The sequence below is a fragment of the Glycine max genome, chromosome 10 (genome assembly GCF_000004515.6).
Source record: "Glycine max cultivar Williams 82 chromosome 10, Glycine_max_v4.0, whole genome shotgun sequence".
NCBI lineage: Eukaryota > Viridiplantae > Streptophyta > Magnoliopsida > Fabales > Fabaceae > Glycine > Glycine max.
This window is the reverse complement of record NC_038246.2, coordinates 3,496,037-3,514,781: the sequence shown is the minus strand read 5'-3', so window position 1 is coordinate 3,514,781 and position 18,745 is coordinate 3,496,037. Positions and strand designations below refer to the sequence as shown.

Below are 18,745 nucleotides of genomic sequence, written 5' to 3'. Positions count from 1 at the left end.
CTCTTCCTCTTCACCTGTTAATTATCATTTTGGTTCCCGTTATTTTTCATTGTTGTTTAAGAAAGTATAATAAATGAAAGATTTTTTAAATAACAAAGAGAATAAGTGTTATACACTAACAATGCAAAACGATTTATGATTAGATGATTGAGTATATAGCTGTTTAACTCTTAATATAAAATTTGTCTTCTTTTTAACCAAATACACTTTTATAAAAAAATTCAGCCTAATTTAGAAATTTGATAAACATTTTTGAAAGTATATCCACCATCCTTTTTTTTAATAGCTTTGCTTAAATATCCAATATCCTTCTCTCTCTTACAAGTTATATTACAACTTTTTTTTTTTATGAAAATATAAAATAAAATATTTATGCTTTTTAAAAACTAATTGTGTTGTACACTCTTATTCTATAACTTTCAAAGTAATTTATAAATCTTATAGATAGATGCTTTATTCCTTAGAAATATGCTGTTTTTTTAATTAAATTTATTTTGTAATAAAACTTTTTCTTTATATTATCCGGAAAAAGTATAAACTTTTATATTTTTGGATCAGCTTTACCATTTAACACGTGTACTACACCAACATAAAGTACAGGAATGATATTCATAACCAATGGAGTGCTTTTTACCTTTTATCCTTATTTTTTTATCTGTCTTTTTCTTCTTATTTTGTCATATAATTTATCACATATTTCATGTTTTTTCATTTTTTTCCTCTCATTTTCTCTCTCTAGTGAGAGACACACTAAAGGCCTAAAGCAAAGATGTATCCTTTCATAATTTCATTTCCTGCCTTTAGTAGCGCGTGAAGCTTACATGGAGTTTTTGAGGAATTTTGTTCTTTTGATTGTTTAAACTGTACAACAGACTTGCCCCTTGCTTATGGGCTTGGTGTAGGCCGCTAGGCTTTTCCTTCGAGCTTTAAAAGGATATTGTTGTTATTGCCACTACCAGCTTTGATATTGGCACTAGCAACACATACGAAATTCCTCTTTTGCCCATTGAGTTGGTAGTGTCAATAGCTTCCCCTTCCCCTTAGACTTCTTCTCCCTTGTGCCAACCCCACCTCGTCATCCAGCACCGCACTCCCCCACTTCCATCTTTCATCGAGAACCGTCGTGCCTCGCCAAGCCTATGTTGTGTGCCACCATGCCGTCATCCTCCTCACCGATGCAAATGAATTTGTCTTGATTCTTTTTTTTTTATACTTAATGAATTAATGAAATGGGGGGGGGGGTGGTAAAACAGAAATCTTATTATTCCTACCTGTTAGTAACATTTATTTACTTAAAACTTCCGAGGATATTTTCGGATGTGTTGTGTATGCTTAATATTTTCCTATTTTACCAAAAATCATATAAAAAAAACTTTTTAGAGCACACCCTTCCACACCTATGCACCTACACCCAACCAAGCCCAAATTTGTGTGCCATGCCTCTGTTGCACACCACCCATCATCATCGTTGTCTATTGTGTACACCCCAACATTGTCCTTCAACACAGTCGTGTGCACCTCCCATCAAGAACTGCACCACACCACCTCAACCTTGTCCAGATCCACAACACATGTTGTGAGTGTTTGTTGTTTGTGCTGTTGTGGGAGGGAGAGTTGTTGTGTTTGTAGGGGAAGGGTGTACAGTCAAATTGTATTTCTGTTTTGTAAAAAAAAAAAATAGAAATATGATTTCATTGTACAATGTACAATAAAATCATATTTTTGCTACTTTATTTTTTTCGCATCTCCAAATAACAATGGAAACATAGTTTCGTTGTACACTTATGCAATGAAATCGTGTTTCTATTGCATTTAGGTTTTTTCATCTGCATTTATGTAATGGAAACACATTTTTGTTGTGAATGTGTTTCCATCCAAGGGGTAAATTTGGAATGTTTCTAGAAGGCATCAACGTGAGTAGTGCTAATAGCAAAAGTGATAGTGTTAATAGCAATATCTGCTTTGAAATGCATTCCCTATTGACTCAAAATCATTCATGATAGAAAAACAAAATGACCACAAAGCATGTTTCCTTTTGAAAAAGTAAAAGAGACTAACATTTTGCAGATATTGTATGTTTTTTTTTTTTGGGTATAAAATGAAGGCTATAAAGTTTAATTTAGTACCTTATCCAAACTCCTGTCAGGCTGATTCTAGTGGATTTCATATATTGTATAAAAAGATGAGAACAAAATGCTATTTACCTCATATTTTTATCCAAAAATGGAAAAGCGTTTGACACAATTTTTATTTTCAGATTTAATTCGGATTTCGCCGCTCTAGAATTGTTTAATGTTTGTTAAGCCGTGACATGTGAAAACTACTATTGCTCCAACTTACCGAAGAGTATATTGGTATTACGAGGACCTTGCTTCAGTAGCTTGACTAGGCATACAGGTATATTTGTTTCACCTTATGCCTCCACTTCTTAGCATTAGGCCATTCTTGTGTTACTACATGATAAGTTGTGTTTTCCCCCTTAATAATTTCACCATATTAGTTTTTTTTTATAGGTATATATTAGTTGTTAATTATTTTTTGTTAGTAGGAAATCGAACCCACAATCTTTTTCTCCTTCCCTTCTCCCTTAACTATTCAACCCACCTTATATCTGGTTCAACATATTAGTTAGCAAGAAGATGAATTTGATTGAAGGAATGCTAAGTTTTAATTATTATCCTCAATTCATTGGAAGTACCTATTGGTAAGGTTTGATTAAATAGGATGCAATGTGATAGATTTTTCTGCAGTTCCATTTCACATCAACATCATGGTGTGCTTTACTTCAACAAGAGGCAAGCTGGCAGGGTAAAATTTTGTATTTTGTAGCACTGTCCATCAATGTCCTATAACTAACTGCCAATTTGATTGCATTGCTTAACCAACATTTCTAACAAACTGCATTCATTTTGTTCCTATCAGTAAGTTATATCTGCCATAACTGCTTTTGATTCCAAACATTCTACATCACTCATATAGTGACTTGTTTTAACTTTGGCACAACGACCGGAAGGAAGATTTTAGTGATATTTTATAGTTTTTGAACATGGATGTACCATATTGGTTAGCTCTCACAGTTTTTCTTTGTTTGAAGGCAGAAATTTGGAGTATCTTATCGTATGTATGCTTGTGACTAACATACTAATTTGTGTACTCTATGTGGTGCTTTCACGAATTATCCACATGAATGTTAATATTCTCTGCTTTCAAACTTTCACTTTAATAAAAGGTTTGAATTCTAAAAGTTAAAGTAGGATTTAATTTCTGAATAAAATTGATGTGGTGAGGATATGGATGTAGGAATATCTTTTTTTATGCTTTACTTTGGCAAGACACGTACATCTTTTGATGTAAATTATATTTCAATTTCTCCTTATATACCTTTTGATGCGTGTAAGCATGTCAGCATGATATGATCTGTCCCTCAAATGTGACTTGGAATTCATTCGAGACTTTATTTTATATGAAGTGTGGTCATACTTTTTGAAGAGGGAAGAAAAAAGCTAGTGAAATTCTGATCTGGTTGCGTAGGAATTGCGTGTACCTTTATGTCTAAGAACCGACCTCATTCAAGTACTCCATCGTAGAACCATCCTAGGAAACTTTGCCAAAATCCTAGACTAGAGTAAAACACAAGAAAAATCACAATGATATACCCTAACAACTATATACAAGATTGTCTTCTAAAAGGTGCTTAATTGGAGCCTTGAACACATCCAATTGATGTTACATCACTATTATAGGACACCCTTTAATCCTTTAATCACGCTGGGACCATTATGACCGTGGAAAGGTAGCAAAGTTAAAGTTTGAGGACAGTTCATGATAATGTTTTTTCATTCACCACACATCAGAAAGTGGCAATAACTGATTGCTTTGTGGATGCTTAAAAGGCTCACCTATGATGCTTCATTCCTCCTCCCACTCCATTCTCTCTTGATTTGTTTTAACAATACAAATTCTCACCCTTGACAAAACACGCGTCTTTAAGCCATTGAAGAATGAAAGTCTCAAAGGTGTATAGCTTTCAAAGAGATCAATTCATGAAGTTTCATAGGAAAACAAGAGTTACTTCTTCAGTGACACTTGGTAGTGTCCAAAGAAGGGCACCACTAGGGTGTTACCCTTCATCATGCATCTTCAGGCAAGTGTATTACAAGTTGAAGAGTAGATTGAAGCAAGCTTTGGTTTGGCAAAGGAGAAGTAGTCCGCAGTATAGCTATGATTTTCGGAGCTATTCGCTCAACTTTGATGATGGCCTTTCAAATGATCATATTCCACCTCGCTTTTGTTGATGATATATAGGGTGTGTTTGTGTACCAGGTATATTGAAACCAGCTTTTGTCTCAACGAGACAAAAGACTTCCTTCTACATTTTGTGCTTAGGGAAGTGGGAATGTCTGTTTGAAGCATCTCAAACGGCAATCCAAACACACTCATTCTTTTTGTTATAATTTTCTCTTTTCTGAGTAATGAATAAATTGATCTGTAACAGTTTGTTGATATTCTATATATAGCCATATGGTGAAATACTCCGCAAATTGCATAATTGTAAATTGACTCTTATGATATTTCTAATCCAATTACTTTTCTTTAGCCATGGTTGAATCTTGGCACTGTGAATGAAGTTATGTAACTATTTTCAATGGCTTATTATATAAGTTGACATGCTTTTCTGGGTTGTTTCCTTGTTGTATTGTATCCACAGAGAGTTCTTAATTAATAATAGGTACCTCCTTCCAAATGATCATTTGAATGAGCTACAGTGGTGCATATTCTCTTTTCTATCATGGCATATGCTGTGTCTTTCTGTTATGATCCATTTTTAATTTCACTTTCATACAGGGGTAGAGATGTGGAAATTAGTAAGGCAAAGAAAAAATATCTGAAATCAACACTTCAATTATTTCTCAACAAAATAATGGTACAAAGTAAGAAAACGAGCTCCATAGATTTGAGATAGCTAGGATGATACATTTGACATTTGATGGGAAATATGAATCTTAACATCGTTTTCAAACAGAATATGGATTGTTAGAATAGATTGTCATTGGCTACAAAAAAATTCACTAACCTGTTTAAATATTTGCATCTTACTATGCATAAATAGTTGCTTAAATTAATCCTATTTGCAACTTTTTCTGTGTGTTTTTGGGTGAATCACTATTTAAGAACAATTCCAACCCTTCTCTGCCATAAAACTAATACATATAACTGATTAGACGCAGAGAATAAAAGGAAGAAAAGATGATATAATCCAAGATAAAATCACGGCTTAGTTTTTGGGTTTGCTCAAAATTAATTAACACTTTTACAATGATTCGTTTGCTCTGCTGTCATGGATTAAGGAGAGAATTAGGAGACCACAATCAGTGGCACAGATGACGGGCCTAAATTCTGATTAGATAGAATAACTGAATAAGCAATAGAGGAACTTTTATTTTATTTTAGAGAAATTTTACTTGAATAACAGATTGTACAATAAATATACAATTACGAGAGTGAAAAAGAGAGAAAAAAGAAGATAAATTTAAATTTTGAAATATAAAAAAATAGACATAAAATATAATGTTATATAAATTATTATAGATGTATCATTTTTGTTTATTTTATTTGAATTCACTGAAGTGCTAATGGATAAACTAAGTAACTGCAATCGTTAACAGAAAAAATTAATGATAAATATTTTAACACATTATGTATATCCACGCCATTGATATTTTTGTCAACAAGTAAAGTTAATTTTTTATTTTTTTAATTTATCCAATAAAGAAAGAAATATTTTTTCTAACTTGAAATGATGAACAAGTATACTACTACTATTGGTGTCAGATCATAAATTTCATTCATCGAGTCATTGAATAAATCGAGGATTGAAATTTTCTCTCATTTGTGTGGTGTCATCTGTTACATAGTACTAGTATTTCATAAAGAAACAGTACATGCCATGCCATTTAGCATTTACAATTTCAGTGTGCGAAGCCCATCGTGGAATTTACTTCACACACTCATTTACAATATGTCCTACCACACAGCATTTGAGTTTCTTGACACAATGCATATAAATGGCTCTGGCATTTATCTCATGATCATGAATCATCTCAAGCTTCATCATTGGCTCAGTGAGTACGGATTGAGATTTATTGAAACAAAGACATAGTTGAAGGATCAATGTATTATGTATGTTGAACTAAACAAAGGACATGTTTCAATATAATCATAAGCGTTTTTGAGTGAAAATATAATTTTTTTTCCCAATATATAAGCTTGAAAAAATTCTTAAAAACATTTCTATCTTTGTATCCAAACAGACTCAAAACACCGTTTGTGGAGAAACACATTACATCATCTTATTCTTCAGTTTCTAATACTAAAACTGTAGTTCACTCAATTTATATTCTCACGAGAACCTTATTTTGCACTCTATTCATTAAAAGTAGTGTGGTTTTGGACAAGCACTTGAGTTTAGAATGTAAATTTAGTTTCCGAAATTGCTAAGTTGGCAATTGTGTAATGAAAGAAGTCAACGGGAAACTTCACAGCCAAGAAAAATAAAGAAAATGATGGAAAAGAAAACATAATGAAAAAAATTATTGTTGCATGTTTCGTAATTCTGTCAACTAAATTTTTTCAAAAGGACTAAGAGTTTGAATTTTATAAATAAAAACTTTATCGCACGCCATTAAACAATTAGTACCCCATCTCCCATGGTTTGGAGAAGGGTGTGTCAGTTTTTGATGTTACTGTGTGTGTATATAATATACTATGCTCATGATCAATAATTCTGAAGCACTAATTACCGTTAATACATTAACTAATTTATTTTAAGATGATAATTGGGTGTAGTTGTCTCCACAGGCAACAATGCACTCAGGAGTCAGGATTATGATTTCTCTCTGGAAAATAGCTCATTTTCTTAAGGCAAGAAGGTGTAGTTTAGATTAGCAAGGCAATTGCCCTTAAGGGTTAATTAAGCCCAACTAAATTATTTCAAAAGGACTAAGAGTTTTGATTATTATTGACCATTTCTATAGTTTTTCTTTTAGTGCCCATTTCTATAGTTAAATGACCATTTAATTGTTTTTTAACATTATTAATTCCTCCGGTTTAGATATGAAGAAAAGAAAATCATGTATGCTTCAAAGTAAATCTTAACTAATTTCACCATATTAATCTTTATCAAAATATTCTCCATTTAACTAAGATGGTAATTTTAATAATTTTTTTTATTCTTGATATCAAGTTTTAATTAAGAATAATCTAGAAAAAATAGTTTTTAAATAAGATCAATAAAGTTAAATGATGTTAATTAATTTTTTAATTAACATAATTTCTTTTCTTATATTCCAGAAAGTATAGAGTATTTGGCATACATATTTTTTGTTAAACTTGCATGAACTGTGATTTTCATCGAAAACCTATTTTATATATTTTTAATTAATATATTTTTAAAAATTGTATTGATCCATATTTGTTGTTCGAGCATCTCTTCTCTTGCTACTGTTATTTGTACTAAATAGCAGTGTTGTTTTAACATCATTTTTTCTTTCTTTCAAATTTCTATAACTTTTTCATTCTTTTTATTTTAATGACGTTCATATATCATCAAGTCTTTCGAATAATTTAATTTACCTATGCCTCAAAGTTTATAGACATGGTCCTGTTTGCCTTTTTATCCTTTTTTTTCCACATTATTATTGAAGTCACTTGTGAGACAAATAAATCTTGCCAACTATTTCGATTATGTTTATGACTTGTTTCTTAGGCTGATAGGATGTAACTTGAAGCCAAGTGATGGAAAACTGGTTTATGTCATGACTGGTTAAGATCCAATGATAAAAAAAGATAGGTCCCAATATAATTTTCGTTTCAAATGTGTTTATAAGTTATAACTTCACTGTATGTGGCATTAAGCGGTGCCATAGCGGAATTACTTCTTTTTTTTTATCGACAATATTGATTTATTAGTTTGACTCTGGAAAATTTGAACATGTAATCTCTCCTTTTTTCTTTCATTCTTCATATTACTGAGACAATTTTATATCTTTTAATAGTGGACCTACTTACATTTGAGGGTCCAAATGCACTCAATTTTTAAAAAGAATTAAGTATACTTTGTATGTTGTTGTTTTTTTTACCGTCTCTATTTTTATAATTTGAACCTTCGGACCTCAATTTTTCAGTTGTTTTCAATTTTTATCTATTATTGACTAGTTACTTTTTTACATTTTGTTTTCTTTTCAAGAATTATACGAAAATCAAAATTACAATTTAATTTAATTATTATTAATTTTTTTAAAAAAAATAAGTTGTCCCATCTGATTGAGAGTCTCGAATCTGCCACTCTAGTGCATTGGTTCACTCTGCCTTTTAATTGATATTGATGTACATGTAATTTATATTCTAACTTCTATTTCTATCTGAACTGAAAGTTGTTTCAATAATTTTAGTAAACATCTGGTCTTCGTAGTGGCTTGGCTTGATGTTTTAAGTTTAAAGGAGAAAAGGCAATTAGTTATCTGTAACCCACTCTAATGTAATCTGTAGACTTACTGAACTTTAAAAATATCATGTCATTAAAAATATAATTATTTATTAGGAATTATAAACTAATAAAAATTAAATAAAGAACTAACATAAAAACAGAAAGAGTATAAATAATAACGAATATCATTCCTATGTTTCAAATCTTTCAATATATTTTTTTATTATCCTGATAATGATTAATTTGTTAGATTTGTGAGTGGAAATTAAATTCATCACTTTTTTCTTTTTTTTTTTATTCTCTTTTTTCTTAACCACTAATCTATGGTTATCAAACTATTGAGTTAACTCGATAACTCTTATGAGTTTATATCAGTCCAGTTCACTTGTTCTATGAGATGACTCTTGCATAAACTCTTTTTTTAGTAGACTTTGGGTAAACTCTATAAACTCTAAGCTCGACAGACTCAGTCTACCACCGAGTTAACGAGTTAGCAAGTTAAAAAAATTAGATCAAAATGCAAGTAATTTTTTATTGTTTATTTATTTATTTAACATTCAACATACTTTCATTTAGCGTGTTATTCTCAAATATAAAATTCTCACCTTTAATCATATCAAACTCTTATTCTCTAATAATATCAAACCCTTGATGAGAATTATCTAACTATTGTAACATCTACAAATTATTATCTAGTAGTGACATATTATTACTAGACTTAGTTATTTAAATATTCTGAATTTTATGTTTTATTATTTTATTTTATTATATTGTTGAAATGTTTAATTAGTATGTTAATTATAAATATTTTGTTACTATTTTTATATGAAGTAGATTTTTATGAGTCTATGAATTGAATCAACGAGTCGAGTCTATAAAACTCTCCCCAATTTAAGTAAACTTTTAAATTTGATAACCTTTGCACCAATCAACTTTATATAAACTTATTATCTAATGGAACATCAATAATATGAGTTGCTAAAGGAACAACACACTTTTATCAAACTATCTCAAAACAAAAGATAACGGAAGCGGAAGCAAATTTCTTGTCTTGGGGTAGGCAATGACGACAAAAGAGCTCTAGCACTGCAAGGATGAAGATTCCAAATCAATTAGGGTTCTTGCTTTTAAATGAAGGGTCTTACCATAAACTATATGTTAATAAAGTGTTGGATTGCTTAAATTTGGACAGCAAATTCAACACACCAGATAAATTGCTCATAGCAACATTTTGGGCGTTGTTCTTTAAATCCAACTGAGATGTCATATCTCGATTATGGAAAAGAGAAGGGAATGCCTATGTTAAATCTACCAAATTCAAACTCAACGTGAGAATAAAGATAAAATTAATCTTTAATTCTGTATTTAGGTTTTTTAATATTCTTAAGCTTTTAATAGATTATTATACAAATTTTTAATTAGAATATCATATAATTTTTTTTTATCTATTTTAAAATTAAGTTACGTTCTGTTGTATTTTTAAGTACTTATTATGTATGAAAATAGTTTTGCCTTCATTTGGATGAGTGCATCAAATGAGAAACCTAACCTTTCATCCATTTCAAAGGTTTATGAGTTTGCAACATATATATCATTGTATTACTTTCTACGCCAAATCCCACTTTTTTTTTTTTTTTTTTTATAATAATCCCACTGTTTTCATGTTGGAAAAAAAAATGCTATTTAAAGGAATCAATATCAAAATGATAGGTTCGTTTTCTGCAACATGTTTATTTTCACCTTATTCTTCTTCCCTGCTAAAGATATGCTGGGAAAGCATTGAATATAATCAACTTTATAGTGTCACGTGGTTGCTGACATGATTTTCAATAATGCGTACTGATGCACATAATTAAATAGCAACAAATTTCAATAAAGCAAGTGATATTAAGATACATCTCTTAAACATTAAATATTCTTTTTTTATTATTAAATTTCTTTAAATATAAACAGTTCCTTCAGATTTCTTTCAAAGCCTGCTTATAATACTAACAAACAAAGGCCCAATTCTTTCTCACAAGCCCATTTGTCAATCATCCTGGAACCTTGCCCTCTTAATTTTGAAACAAAATTATTAATTATTAATTATTTATTAGAAAAAGACATTGGAGTGAGGTTGGAAGTATTCTAAGAAGGACAACATAGAAAACAACGGATGTTTACATATTTTATTGCCATGATACCAACTTAATAATTTATGAAATACAAAGTCGCATTCTTATGTCTCTAATCACCAATGATTAACTTTGACTTAAAAAAAAACAATGATTAACTTTGAAAATTGAAAGAAAATTAATCTGAGCTTCCTCTACTTGAAGGAGTTCAATTTTTACCTGGCTAGAAATGGTTACTAGTTTAGGAATTTTTATTTTATTCGAGCTTGGAGCCCCTTCGAATAAAAAAATTTGTTGGATTGTGGTTGTGTCTTGTGTGCATCTGTTTTCTTTGAACAAAAAAGAAAGAAATAAAAATCTTTTTACATAGAATTGTCACACCAATAGTCAATTAATGTATATTTTTCTTAGTGCACTGATCACCAACCTCACCAGTGTCCAGTGGTATATTACATAGAAATTCTTCTAGCTACACAAAATATGCCATTTTAAAAGTTGCATATCTTTTTTTTTTTATATGATTACATATCTTAAATTTTAATCTCAATTAAATCAACATTTTGTTACATAAATCTTAGATAAATTTGATATTGCAATTTAAATAAATGACATATGCACTATCTTATCTGATCATACACTTTCACGTATAAAAAGTTTATTTATTTTTATAATAATAACTTAAAAAATTATATATAATAATTTTATTGATTGATAATATAAAATAATTCATATTGACAGATAAATTTATGTTATTTTTTATTATCATATTATAAGTATGGAGTATTTATCAAATATAATTTTTTTTACTAATATTAATTTTTATAGAAAACTTGGCTAATTAATTTTAATAATTTTTTCTTCAATCAGATTTTTTTTATCATAACGCTCAAATTCTAAATATTAAGAGATTCAAACTTAATTTCAATCTAAAGTTGGTTATCTCAGTTAAAATTTTACAATTTTTTGTTATATTATAACAAAAAATTATATTTTTATATTAATTTAAAATTAAGTTAACATATAATATCATCATTATCATTATTTTATAAACTGAAAGTGAAATATATTTAAGCTTATTTTCGAATTAAGAAAAAAGGATATAATAACTGAAAGTGGATATTCCTTTAAAAGAAGCAAAATTCGAATTCTAGAGACGCCGCGTAAGGGGAAAAAACTAATCATTTAATTTGAAGAAAAGAAAAAAAAAGATTGTTTTTATCTTTTTATTTTTGTTTAGATTACAAATATATTCGAGTTGAATATAAGTATTACAGTTATCCATTAAAATATTTAATAACAAAAAAAATACATATTCAGCATTAGAATGTTCTAATATCTGTGATTAAAACAGGAGTAATCCTTTGTTAGAAAGTTGATTTACATGCTGGTGAATGTTTATAGCTTTATTAATAAAAAACGCAAGATCCAATTCATATAAAAATTTTCGAAATTGCATGCAGGTGCAGGAAGCTCAGAGAGTCCACGACACGCTATCGAGAGATTGTTGAGCACGCGAGTGGGTGGCGCGTGGATGAGCCTTATGCATAGCATAGCAAAGCAATAGCACAGTGCGACAACATAGCGCACTTGTTTCGTTGATCACCGTTCTTCACCTGCCGGTGACGGAATTCAAAAACACCCGCCTCTTTCTCTTTCTCTCTCTGTCTGTCACCAGAATCTGTTCCATTCATCTTCTCTGGTTTCGATTCCAATTCGCTTGGGGGTAAGAATTCGATACAACGTTTTCGTAGTTCTGTAGTGGAATTTCGGGGTATCTGGTCTCTCTCTTTTTTTTTTTTTTTGCTTCATTTTCACGTTTTTATTTTTGTTGCGTTACTTCACTCCCCATCGCATCGCATTGCATTTCCCTAACTCCGATGCTTGCTACGCTGGTTTTGCTACCACCTCTGTTACTATTTCTCACTTTTTTTTTTTTAAATTAAGTTTGTTGTTTATTCAATCGATTTTTGATCCCCGCAACATCGTTTGTGATGTGGTATCAATTTGCATGCCTATTCCTGTGACTATGAATTGCTTTCATCTTTTCTTTATGTGTTTTCATCATCGGTTTATGCGTTCCTTTTTTTTTATGTGTGTGTGTGTGAGAGAGAACTATAACATCCTTGTCTTTACAAATAGGTGAATTGCTGAGTGTTAGAAGGAAAAATGATTATGAATATGAGGAAGCTATGCTCATGCTCTGTACTTTAGTTTAGCTTATGATAAACTTGAGTCATGGTCATAGGTATGTTGCAAAAATGAAAAATCAGGGCTGAGAATTTCACTCTGTATTTGAGGGTTATTGGACTGCCATGTGTCATTTGTAGAGTAGGTATTGTGTAATTTGAGAGAAAGTTAACAATGCTATGGTTGTCTAATGATTACAAGTGGTTTTGAATAGGGGAGAGACAGAAATAGAGAGGAAGTGGTTGTGACTTCATTCTGGACCTAAATCACTATGAACTATGAATTATTATCAAGCATTGAATTATTGAAAATCTATCTTACATTGAAACTCAGGTTTGTGATCAAGTGCAATGATGATTTAATTTACATTTAGTATGTTTCTGTTTTTACTTGTTTTCAGGATCGGGCATGCTTTTTATCTAGTCTGTCTTTGATGATGAGGTTTAATAATCTTCAGAAGTTCTTAATAATGAGTTGTTTTCTTTTTGAGTAACTTTTTATATTACAGACTAGAGTATTTTTTTCCTTTCACAGATCTGAAGATTGATGACAAATAGTCTGGTTCTGTACCAATAACAAAAATCAAGTTGAGTAGTATTTTGCTGGTGAGCATTATCACAAGGGAAAATACAGGTTTAAGATTTTATAAACTGACTGAAAACTGACATTTTATCCTTTTAATCAACAATGAAGGAAAATAATGGAAGCACATCCTACTTTCTCCATTGAAAGTTCAAAGCAACTCAATAACATGGGGATGTCTGGAGCACTTTCTTCATCCTTGTCAATCCTTCCAATACCCCCAGAAGAGTTGTTTCCCAAGCTGCCTGAATCACAGCTGGATTTTGTAGAACAAGAGCTTATGATAAGACCTTTTACTCATTCAAGTTATTTGAATTCCGGTGGAGTAATTGGGCATATTTTTTCGTCTTCCCCTGGATATTCAACTGATCTTCATCACTCAACTCTTTCATCTGCTGAAAAACATTCTACTAATGCTCATTTGATTTCACAATCATCAACTAACATCACCCAATTTCCATTATCATATTCTTCAAATATTGGACCACCAGCTTCAGCAACACCAAGTCATTATTCCAAAGAAAACAGTGTTTCCTGGCATACAGATTCCCTGCCAGGCTTTCTGGATTTTCCTGAAAATGGCTCTATTGATAATAATCCGGTAGAAAGTAGTGCCTGCCCTATAATGGCATCTGAGGAGTATTCTAAGCAAAATGATTGGCAGGAGTGGGCTGAGAGGCTAATCAGTGATGATGGCACATTGACTTCTAATTGGAATGACCTTCTTGCTGACAACATTCAAGATCTTGAGCCAAAGGTGAAGTTTTTCATAATTCAAATCAATATTAGCTTTCAGAGGAAACTGATTAGTAATTTATTTAAGAAATGTGCTAGGATCTCATTTTATTGCTTTAGGGGCCATTCCAAGTTTCAAAACCACTTTCACAGATTCCAGGACATCAATCCCAAGGTCATCAACAACTTCCTGCTTCATATGGAGAAAATTGCGCTGGTGCTGCCCTCTCTTCCTCAGCAAATTCTGCTCCTGCTAAGTCACGAATGCGTTGGACACCAGAACTTCATGAGGCGTTTGTGGAGGCTGTCAACCAACTTGGGGGGAGTGAAAGTGCGGTCATCTTTTTTTCCTCTGTTTGTTAAGTCCTTAGCCTTAGTTTGCTAGCCTCTGTCCTTATTTTCCCCCCTTTTTCTGTCTTCTTTCTACAGAAGCTACTCCAAAGGGTGTGCTGAAGCTCATGAAAGTTGAAGGATTAACTATATATCATGTTAAAAGCCATTTGCAGGTATGTGCACTTTGCTTTTAACTCCTTTGGTTTGTTCAGTAGCATGCATTTTTACTGAAACAGATTTGGCTTGAAATGAAGAAATACAGGACAGCTAGATATAGACCGGAGTCATCTGAAGGTACACAAGACATGTCTCGTATAATATGTAGTACTTACCAGCATGCATGAATTATAAATACCTGTTTTGTTTGAGTTAGTATTTGATGCTGGTGTAAAATAAAACCAATCCATCACTGCAAAGTTTACTGTAGGAATAAAAGGTCATATCATGTAGATCATTCTCGATTGGAAACTGGTTTTTCTTTAATGTGATTTTGAAATCCAAGAAAATGTTTACTAATTGATTAGATACCTATTAATGCATAATATTTTTATTTTGTGCATTCAATGGTTATATTAATGCAAATCACCTTGAATCTGAAGCTATTGAATTGTGTAAAGTGCTTAATCTCTTAAACTGGTGTTAATGGGTTTAACCCTTTGTATACAAGATTTTGAGTAAGATGTAAGTTCACTTGGATCCTTTTCCTATACTGCGCTTATAATTTAGTTGAGAAGTGCCTAAATGTAACATTTTTAGAATGTAGAAACTTTCGCACATATCCAAATATACACATAAAATTAAGGCTTAAATAACTTTTTGGTCTTTATAATAATTGATTCTTTTCGTTTTGGTCCTCTTAATTTTTTTTTCCTATTTGCATCCTTATTAAAAAAAAAAATTGTTTCATTATAGTCCCTGAAGTTAGGGGTCACTATTGAGTGATGATTTGGCTAACACAGATTGAAAAACAAGCCTTATGTTTCCTAATAACAAGGACTAAAATGAAAATCTTCTAATATAAATGAAACAGTTTGTTATAACAAAATTTTACAGTTTTATAGGGACTAAAACAATAATATTAGAGACAAAAATGAAAAACAAATTAACAGGGACACTGTTAAAAAAAATTAAGAGGACCAATGAAAAAGTGTATATATTATATGGACTAAAAGCCCATTTAAGCCTAAAATTAATTTTAGTAAATGACAATAAGGGGATGTAGCAATTTTTAACTAATCTAAATCTCTTGGATCTTTCCCTCTCTCTCTCTCTCTCTTTCCATGAACCTGCCTTGTATCCAGAAACCTGTGCTTGCTCAAGAAACTAAAAAGATTGTCTTCTAATTTGCCCGAGAAATTGATCTAGATTGCTGTGATTGGTGTCTGGAAGTGGTTTACCCTGAGTCACTTCCTTGAATCCTAGAGCCATACTCCTCTGTGTTGTAAGCTAATCTACAGTTTGTTGACAACTGTTGGCAGGAGTTATGGACAAAAAAACAAGTTCGGTTGAAGAGATGTCATCTCTAGATTTGAGAACGTAAGTATACTATTCACTGCTATTTTAAATAATTTCAGTTATGTAATATTACCATAAATGTTGATACATCAAATAGATAGACAGCATTTCATTCTTTAATGTGACTTTTCTGGTATAAATGTTACATTCTCAGAAGAATTTAATTTGATTACATTGCATGGAATGTATGACAATGGAATTTAGCCCTGTTAAGTTTATTTCTACCACTTAACTGGAGAAAAGTACAAATAAACTGTCAATTAAGGGGAGGTTCAAGAATGAATATAAGGATTAAAATAAAAGAGAAAGAGGCTTTGTTACTGTACCATCACAGGCTATGACAAGGACCAAAAATTATTAGAATAAGGATCAGCAAGTGATTTGTTTAGAATTTTTAGTGATCCAGGATTAAGACTACAATAAGGGCGATATATGATTCCATGTAAAGATTTTGGCAATATTTTAGACAAAGGAATTATTATGCTGACTTTACTATTGCATTATTGACAGTGGTATTGAGATCACTGAAGCTCTACGATTACAAATGGAGGTTCAGAAGCGGTTGCATGAACAGCTTGAGGTTTGAACTTCATTCCTCTAGGATTTCTTTCTATCATAATAAAATGAATTCTATTAGAAGGGTGGTTCAAAGGTTTGATCAATTTGCAAGCTTTTATTCTATTGCAATCAGTATTTCACTAGTCATGATTGAACTGTGGTCAATATACTTGCACACACACACACACATGATAGGTGGATGAGGGGGTGGGGGGTGGATCTCACCTTACAATGATGCTACTTGTGCACCATTAATAACTTTATATAGAATGAGATTTTTATCTATCTAATTATTGTATTATAATTATATAATACCTTAATTGTTTGTGTTGAAAATTTCAAAATTGGACAACTACAAGTAATCAAAGGGTTCTTCGGGCTTTCAGTTTTGTAGGTTGATTGGACAAAATATCAGATCAATCACTGGTTTTTCAATCAAACTAGCTGGTTTGGTTTTTAATTTTTTCAACCATGGTTGCAATTGCCATGATTATAGAAATTCATGTTTTATAGCACAGTGGCACCGGTGAGAATAAACTTTTACTTGTAACTGAAGTCAACTACAAATGAAGTCTGTGTCTTTGTAAGTTGGTGAAAGAAACTGAAGGGATGCAAATCTTCTCTGCAGAAAGAATTTAATATTGTTTATTACTCATCTTGTTCTTTGCATTTTTTTATAGGCAAATGTTAGTAATTAGCATGTTATGTTAGTGTAGGGATTTTAACCCATGACCTCCTTATCACTCCAACCCTTATGCCCCTCCCCCTCCCCCTTCCCCAACCACCAAACCACCTTACACTCCTCTTGTTCTCTGCATTTTGATTCCTACTTATTAATTGTATCTTTTAATAAATTATCAGCTTTATTTACTGGTCCTTCCCAATCATATATCTCAACTTGTTGAAGATACAAATTTTAGTTCTAAGAGTTACAGCACTTTCTCATGAATGTTGTGCTATGTCATTTTCATCTTAAGAGGATCAAAAGAATATGATTAGTTGGTTACCATGCTTGTTATGTAGGCAATTGGTTTTTATTTTTGGCTATATTGGTGAGAACATTTGTTTCTTTAATCAAGTGTGAAACTAATTTATGTAATACTGTTATTAATATTAGGGGTTTATATTTCAAATTGCAAGAGGTTAATTGTCGGAGGCATCCCACTTGTTTCTCTTATACTGATCATATCTTTTTCATAGGTCTAATACCGTTCTTCTCCTTCCCTTCTTTTTTCTGTCAGATTCAAAGAAACCTACAGTTGCGAATAGAAGAACAAGGTAGATGCCTCCAGATGATGTTTGAGAAGCAATGTAAACCTGGAACTGAAACGTTCAAGGCACCATCATTTACCACCATTGAGACTCCATTTGGGATGTCTTCAAATGCTACGAAAGATTCCCTTTCCAAAAATGAAATGGAAGCATCACTAGTACTGGACCATTGCAGGTCAGGACCTGATCAGGTTAATGGCAGTACCAGAGTTGAGGAAGGCTCATTGGAAAAGTGTGGGAAGCCTGATTCTCCCAAAACTCAACATGCTATAGCTAGTGAAGATAGTGCTCAAGCCCCAAAGCGTCAAAGAACTGAGTAATTAAGCTATATGAATCTGCTGAATTACAGTATCAATAGTGATACTACAAGACAATACTGAATCATGAAAGATTTCATTTTAAGAAAGATTAGGCTGAATGATTGGTCGAGCTCGTAACTTATGAGTCCCTCCTGTCCAATTGTGGTCAATGAATGAGTACAATGTACATTTAGCAAAAGATATGGCCTCGGTTACTTGAAAGGCTGATGTTAGTTTTGCCGTTAGAAATCCACCTTGGTAGAGTTTGTAAATATCAGTATCACTGTAAGTGCCATACTAAACTTGTGCACACTCTATCCTTAGAATGCGGAACCCTTCCTGAGCTCTATACTTTATGCCCCAGAAAAAGAAAATAGCAAAAAATAATAATTCAAGTCAACGAGCTCAACTTGATGATATCCGAGGTTCAATTGGGCACTTTTCTCTCTCTCTCTCTCTCTCTCTTTCCTTGCACCTTTAATGTGAAAGAGATAACTATGGCTTCTCATCTTCTTTTATCCTCATGAGAGAGAAAGAAAGATCAGCAAATTAATTTATCACATTTAATTAAGGATTTTTTCGTAAAAATATTAATGAAATAGACATTTGAAGCTAGTATTTTTTGGTAGGTAATCATGTAATAAGTAGAAAGTATCCATCAAAAT

The 18,745-nt window shown here is 31.6% G+C and overlaps 2 protein-coding genes across 12 annotated transcripts; both read left to right on the top strand.

Annotated features, from left to right (window-relative positions):
* The first annotated feature begins 3,918 nt into the window (after nucleotides 1-3,918).
* On the top strand, nucleotides 3,919-4,607 carry LOC100305902 (uncharacterized). The gene has a single exon (NM_001251550.3). The coding sequence runs from the start codon at nucleotides 4,002-4,004 to the stop codon at nucleotides 4,293-4,295; it is 294 nt and encodes a 97-aa protein (NP_001238479.1). The 5' UTR covers nucleotides 3,919-4,001; the 3' UTR covers nucleotides 4,296-4,607.
* Nucleotides 4,608-12,036: 7,429 nt separating this feature from the next.
* Nucleotides 12,037-18,495, top strand: PHR17 (MYB-CC domain-containing transcription factor PHR17). 11 transcript variants are annotated; one of them, XM_014762950.3, is made up of 10 exons: nucleotides 12,047-12,322; nucleotides 13,187-13,227; nucleotides 13,321-13,372; nucleotides 13,480-14,125; nucleotides 14,224-14,434; nucleotides 14,533-14,609; nucleotides 14,691-14,730; nucleotides 15,915-15,972; nucleotides 16,462-16,531; nucleotides 17,751-18,495. In XM_014762950.3, exons 4-10 carry the CDS (start codon nucleotides 13,487-13,489, stop codon nucleotides 18,099-18,101), a joined length of 1,446 nt encoding a protein of 481 aa, XP_014618436.1. In that variant the 5' UTR covers nucleotides 12,047-12,322; nucleotides 13,187-13,227; nucleotides 13,321-13,372; nucleotides 13,480-13,486; the 3' UTR covers nucleotides 18,102-18,495. The 11 variants fall into 11 exon arrangements, with proteins under 11 accessions (XP_040862245.1, XP_006588698.1, XP_006588699.1 ...); XM_041006309.1 differs by having other exon boundaries at nucleotides 13,321-13,391; nucleotides 14,257-14,434; XM_006588633.4 differs by having other exon boundaries at nucleotides 13,321-13,391.
* Nucleotides 18,496-18,745: the final 250 nt, after the last annotated feature.

Excerpts from the sequence above, each read along its gene's own strand:
- PHR17 (XM_006588635.4), top strand. The coding sequence starts at position 13,487 with ATGGAAGCACATCCTACTTTCTCCATTGAAAGTTCAAAGCAACTCAAT. Across the intron at positions 14,126-14,223 it reads TTCAAGATCTTGAGCCAAAG|GGGCCATTCCAAGTTTCAAA; the intron begins GTGAAGTTTTTC and ends TTATTGCTTTAG. Across the intron at positions 14,435-14,532 it reads CCAACTTGGGGGGAGTGAAA|AAGCTACTCCAAAGGGTGTG; the intron begins GTGCGGTCATCT and ends TTCTTTCTACAG.
- LOC100305902 (NM_001251550.3), top strand. The coding sequence starts at position 4,002 with ATGAAAGTCTCAAAGGTGTATAGCTTTCAAAGAGATCAATTCATGAAG.